Consider the following 6,025-nt stretch of genomic DNA (forward strand, 5'->3'; position numbering starts at 1 on the left):
AACTACATAGACTTCAATCTGACCTAAGCATAATACATAAAATTATCTACCACAATGTCCTACCTGTCAATGACTACTTCAGCTTCAACCACAACAATACACAAATAATAGATACAAACTCAAGGTAAACCGCTCCAAACTCGATTGCAGAAAATATGACTTCAGTAACAGAGTGGTCAATGCCTGCAATGCACTACCTGGCTCTGTGGTTTCTTCCCCAAACCCCCAAAACTTAAAGCTTAAGCTGTCTACTGTTGACCTCTCCCCATTCCTAAGGGGTGTGCATAAGTGCACCCGCGTGCCTACCCTCCCTGTCCTAATATTCCTAATATAAAAGAGTAATACTTATTCTTTTCATGTATCCAAATTATGTTTATACTTTTACCTGTTATCTTATATATGATTGACAAATAAATAAATAAAAATAAATTCCCCAGCCAGTTAAGGTTTCACGCATCTTAAAGTTGCCAAGGTTGATGAAGCACTAGTATAAAGCAGGGGTCTCCAACCTTGGCAACATTAAGCCTGGCAGGCTTCAACTCCCAGAATTAAATTCTGGAAGTTGAAGTCCGCCAGGCTTAAAGTTGCCAAGGTTGGAGACCCCTGGTATAAAGCATTCCCTTCTGCTCCCTTCTGGTGTAAGAGGGGCTTCTGCAAAAAGTCAAAAGGCCATCTCAAGATTTAACAACTACCAGAGGAATCTGCAGCTGACCCAATGTTGCTGAAGTTCCAGAGGTATGGAGGATAATGCAACATCTGGATAGCCAAACGTTTCCTACTTTCTGATTAACTTTTACCAGAAGATGTTGCATCAATCTCACCTGCTGAACATACCTGAGTTCCTGCAAAGGGGATGAAGCAATTAAAACATTGGAAACAACTTTTTTTTCAAAAATTAGATTCTTTTAATTTTGAGACAACAGCATCTTCTTTTGAAGGAGAAATGTATTCTTTTAAAAAAAGGAAATATAATTAATTTTTGCCTAAGAATCTGTATTCTTTGAATGTGACTAAGGATAGTATATGCGCTTATTATAACCAGGATGTAGGTCAGAAGTTGGCAGAGCTCTAGGTGGATTTTTTAAAATTATATGGTATAAAGGACTGGGGGATAAATTAAACTGTGTCAATAAAAATATTTTTTTTAAAACCGGAAGCACTACAGTTGCATCATCATTGCCACCATCTTGATTTATTTGTTACCTTACCCAATGGAAACACCTGGCCTTTTTCTTCAACTTTTTTTTTTAATTTCCCAAAGTAGCCTATGACTCTGAAACCCAAAGTACACCACCATTCAAGTGCTAAGCCAGTCTAACTCCACTTAGCTATCCTGCTCTTGACACAAGGTAGATCTTGGAATAAAAATGTTGCACGCTACACTTTTCTCCTTGTGAAGGGGAAAGCAGCCAGTATTTCTCAGAGTGCTCATTTCATTTCCTCATATATCCCATTTTCCATAATCCAGAGCTTTCCATGACCATAGTGTATCTTCCTTGAAATAATGATTATGTCTTGTTTTTTTGGAATTTATTCATTGTACTTCTACCCTATTTTTCTAATTTTTTTTAGACTGACTTATCTATTACTAATAGTCTCATTGTGATTATCTTATACCAAAAACTATCTACTATTGACCTCACCCCATTCCTAAGAGGTCTGTAAGGGGCGTGCATAAGAGCACCAACGTGCCTACCATCCCTGTCCTAATGTTCCCTTTGATTGTATCCAATTTCATATAGTTATTACATACTTATGATTATATATATGTTTATATATCGTATAGTTATTTCATGCTTATGCTTATATATATTGATGTGACAAATAAATAAATAAATAAAAATAAATAAATAAATAAATAAATAAATAAATCTGTTTGTACCTTAAAGTTAGCCCAAACAGTATAATAGTGATCCCCAACGTTTTTGGTTCCATGGGCTGGCAGTGGGGAGGGAGGAGAAGATGGTTATGCACTCACAATCTAATCCAGAGCATATGCAAATAAAGCTTTGTGCACTTGCACAGCCCAGTTCCCAATGGGCCATGGACCAGAAACCAGCCCATGGGTCAAGGGTTAGGGCGACCTCTGCAGTCAGGGGCGGATTAAGACTCACTGGTGCCCTAAGCACTGACAAATCTTGGTGTCCCCACTCCTTTCAACAAAGAACCAATCTTCATTGGGGAGGTTTTCTGTCTCAACTTTGTGGTGCCCCCTTTGGGCCTGGTGCCCTAAGCACGTGCTTAGTTTGCTTAATGGTTAATACACCACTGTCTGTAATATAATATGTGGCAACCATTTTTGAATCAAGGGATCTAAAATCTACCAACTTAAAGAAAGCATAAAAAATCCAGGATCCATTATTCTCCTGTGGAAATGAAATTTTTGTATCAGTTTTATTCACAAAATTGTGGCAGCCGCAGGGTCCCTACAACAGAGATGGGTTTCAGCAGGTTCTGACCAGTTCTGGAGAACTGGTAGTGAAAATTTTGAGTAGTTTGGAGAACCAGTAGTAAAAATTCTGACTGGCCCCACTCCCATCTATTCTCTGCCTCCCAAGTCTCAGCTGACTGGGAGGAAATGGGGATTTTGCAGTAACCTTCCCCTGGAGTGGGGTGTGAATGGAGATTTTACAGTATCCTTCCCCTGCCACGCCCACCAAGCCACACCCAAGAACCAGTAGTAAAAAAATTTGAAACCCATCACATGACAATTAATTCAGACACTCTCTGCCACCTTCCGATAAGCAAAATCAACAGGGTCGCCCATTCTGCCTATCTGTTTAGATAAGCAAATAGAGTCTTATTGAAGTTTGTTTGCCACTACAATTATTTTGCTATTTCTTATAAATACACTTTTGAAGTGATCATGAGATCATACAGCATTGGAGTTTTTTAAAAAAAGAAAATAAAAAGGTCAGCCTAAAATGTAATGTTCCTTCTGGTTACATAAGACTACACTACTTTTCTCTCAGAAAGTGACCCAACAGGGCTGTCTGGTTATATTAACTAAAAGGAGATGGGGGTAGGTGGGAGAGGGGACTCTGCTGTGAGAGTTGCGATCTCAAATATAAGGTATGAGGATAGAAAGGAGTGGCGATCAATGATGGTGGCATTTCTCTGCAGTTCCACTTGAGCCAGTCTTCCTATCACTGAGTTCTTGTTTGAATGACCTCCTGTTCCTTTGGCCAATGGAAAGGGATAGGGATGAACCAGGAAGATCTGTCATATCTACCTGGCAGGTAAGCTGGTCTCCTTCTTGTAATGATGTCCTTCCTAAGACCTTTGTCCCAGTGGTGGAATTCAGGTTTTTTTTACTACTGGTTCTGTGGGCGTGGCTTGGTAGGCGTGGCAGGGGAAGGATACTGCAAAATCTCCATTCCCACCTCAATCGGGCTAGCCAGAGGTGGTATTTGCCGGTTCTCCAAACTACTCAAAATTTCCACTACCGGTTCTCCAGAACCTGTGAGAACCTGCTGAATAGCACCCCTGCTTTGTCCTCTGCCAATGAATGAAACAGAATGTGCTTACTTTCAACTTTCCAAGCTCAAAGCAAATTAGCTATAATGGTTTGTTCATTTTTATTTCATTTTACATTGGGATGGTACAAAGATGTATAAGCCAACAATATGAAATACTTGTTATCCATGTATATGATTTCCAATGTTCTAAGTGTTGTGAGATAGAAACCTTGCAAATAAGTTCTTGCAACCCAACTATGCTAACTTGACTTGCATTTAATCTGATTCTGTCCAGATGAGAAATGTGACAACAGAAAGAAACAATTAAAATAAAGTATAAATCCAAAAAGTTTCTTCCTTCAAGAATGAAAAGCACAGCCACTGTTCAGCATAGCTGCAACAATGCTTGGTTTGATCAGAATTAAAATTATTTTATCTCTTTTTCATATTATAAGAAGTTATATATTATTACAGGAAGAAAATTCACCAGGATCATGACTTGGAATAAATACAATTTCTCCAGTAAACTGATACTTAAAGTAACACTTTGCTATTTTAAAATAGGCTGGCAAGTACTAAAAATAAACTTGAGAGTCATGCCTTGCAATTTAATATATAAAATGACCATGAAAATACAAATATTTCCTATTTATTTCAGGCTGCAGTATCTTATTATATCATAAATTTGCTATGAATATCAGAGAATTCTGTACTTTATTCCATGAGTTATAATTAGCAGCAGACACAAGTTTTAATAATAAAGTTACGTGAAGGGAGTAGCGTGACTTAAAATAAAGGGACAAAATTGGACTTTCATAACTTCAATCCCCCCACAATCTACCATCAGCAAAACTGACTTAAAAGAGAAAGCCAAATAAAGTCTCAGAGATGAAAGAACAGCCTTTTAAATTAATTAAACATCAGTGTTTTAACCTAATGAGGGAAAAGAAATTCACTGTAGCCAAGTGTTATGCTGCAATTTTAAGGTACAATTTTGAATTAGCTACTTTAGAAACAGGTCTAATCCCCACTGAGGTTAGTAGGAATGATGCAATAGCTCTGCATTTTGTAACAAGAATAAATGAATAAACAACGCAAAAACTGAAAAAAGGAATCAACAGAATAAAAGAGTTCTTTACAGTACGGTACTTACCCTAAAGTGATTCCTAAAGGCAGCTCCAAGTATTTAATCTCACCAAGGACTGTTTCATACACATTATCTTTGTTTTCTTCCAGATTAAATCCTTGCAGATTGGTGCTTGTTGCCATAATCAAGTAATAAATTTACAAATTAAATTGTAAATCCAACCAGCAAGTGAAGATTCTGTTTTTTTTATATCACAACATTTGTCTTGCTATCAGCAAAGGAAAACAGACCTTTAGTATGACTTGGTAGTCCTATAGACTTTCTCTAATTCAATGTGAGCAGCACAGCTGTTGTTTCTCTTTCCTGACTGGTAACCTTTGGCTTACGGCCCTGAGCTCAAAACCTCTCTGCAGCCAAATCTGATACTTGTTTTTAAAAGAATGTAGAATGCATCCATTAAAATAATAGATATTTATAGACATTTGTGTAACAGTAAAATGAAAGTGTTTATGAATTTAAGAGGAAGCAGATGTTGGTTTAAAAGTAATTACACTTTTAACTTCTGGATAAGTTTTGATTCTTGTTCCGTTCTGTTAGATAATGCCCCTTTTTCAGCTTTAATCCACTAGATTCAGAGAAAGTCCACACAAATCAAGAAAAGTGATTGTTTTAGAAATATGCGATTCCAGCCAGTCCTATCACCAGTAGGAGGAGCTGGAGATCTCAGGTGCAGCTTCTTGCCTTTTAAAAAAGGGGGGCATAGGAATTCTATAAGGTCATAAAATTAAAAGTTAACTGCTTCCTTGAACTAAGTTCAATCTTTGATGACAACAGCAGGGGTAGTGGGGATTGCCTTTTGGATATTTTCTGACTTCCCAGTCTAGCCTACAGCCTCTTCTAATCTCCTATTCAAGGTCAAATCAGCTGCAGTTCTACACAGCCTTTTTTATTCAGTCAAGATTGATAAAGTATTGCTGTTTTGTGCTACATTAAACGACTCTAAAATTACCTAAATGCATCATAAACATGAGGTTTTATATTTCTGCTACTTTTCAGAGTTTAAAGTAGGCATGTTTAGTTGTTCCCTGTTGTGTCACCCAAGTGCGAAAATATTTAATAAAATAGAGCATATGCACCAAGACAAATTCCTTGTGTGTCCAATTACACTTGGCCAATAAATTCTATTCTATTCTATTCTATTCTATTCTAGTCACGGTTTTGCAGAACTGTGCATGGCAGCACTATATTTACCGAGAAGTATTTCTAAAACAGTGTGAAACTAATGAAGGTTTAGAGCAGCCTTCAGCAGTCTCAGCAGCTTAAGAGTCCAGACGACCGGACTTTAACCTGGTTGAGGCCACTGAAGGGAGCTAAAGTTCAGAAATCTGTTTATTGATTTGTTTGTTACTTACATCTGCATTAGTTTTGGAACCCAACAGTGGTGGGGTTTCAAATTTTTTTACTACCGGTTCTGTGGGTG

At 37.5% G+C, this 6,025-nt stretch overlaps 1 protein-coding gene across 5 annotated transcripts in view; it reads right to left on the reverse strand.

Annotated features, from left to right (window-relative positions):
- EXOC6 (exocyst complex component 6) overlaps positions 1 to 4,872 on the reverse strand; it is a 114,118-nt gene extending 109,246 nt beyond the window's left edge. For 3 of the 5 annotated variants that reach the window (XM_058187867.1, XM_058187866.1, XM_058187872.1), the window contains exon 1: positions 4,612 to 4,872. In XM_058187867.1, the coding sequence (XP_058043850.1) occupies positions 4,612 to 4,727 (116 nt within the window). In that variant the 5' untranslated portion in view covers positions 4,728 to 4,872. The remainder of the gene's footprint in view (positions 1 to 4,611) is intronic. The other 2 variants (XM_058187870.1, XM_058187868.1) reach the window with 1 other exon arrangement.
- Between the last annotated feature and the right edge of the window lie 1,153 nt (positions 4,873 to 6,025).

This window comes from Ahaetulla prasina, chromosome 6 (assembly GCF_028640845.1).
Source record: "Ahaetulla prasina isolate Xishuangbanna chromosome 6, ASM2864084v1, whole genome shotgun sequence".
Lineage (NCBI taxonomy): Eukaryota > Metazoa > Chordata > Lepidosauria > Squamata > Colubridae > Ahaetulla > Ahaetulla prasina.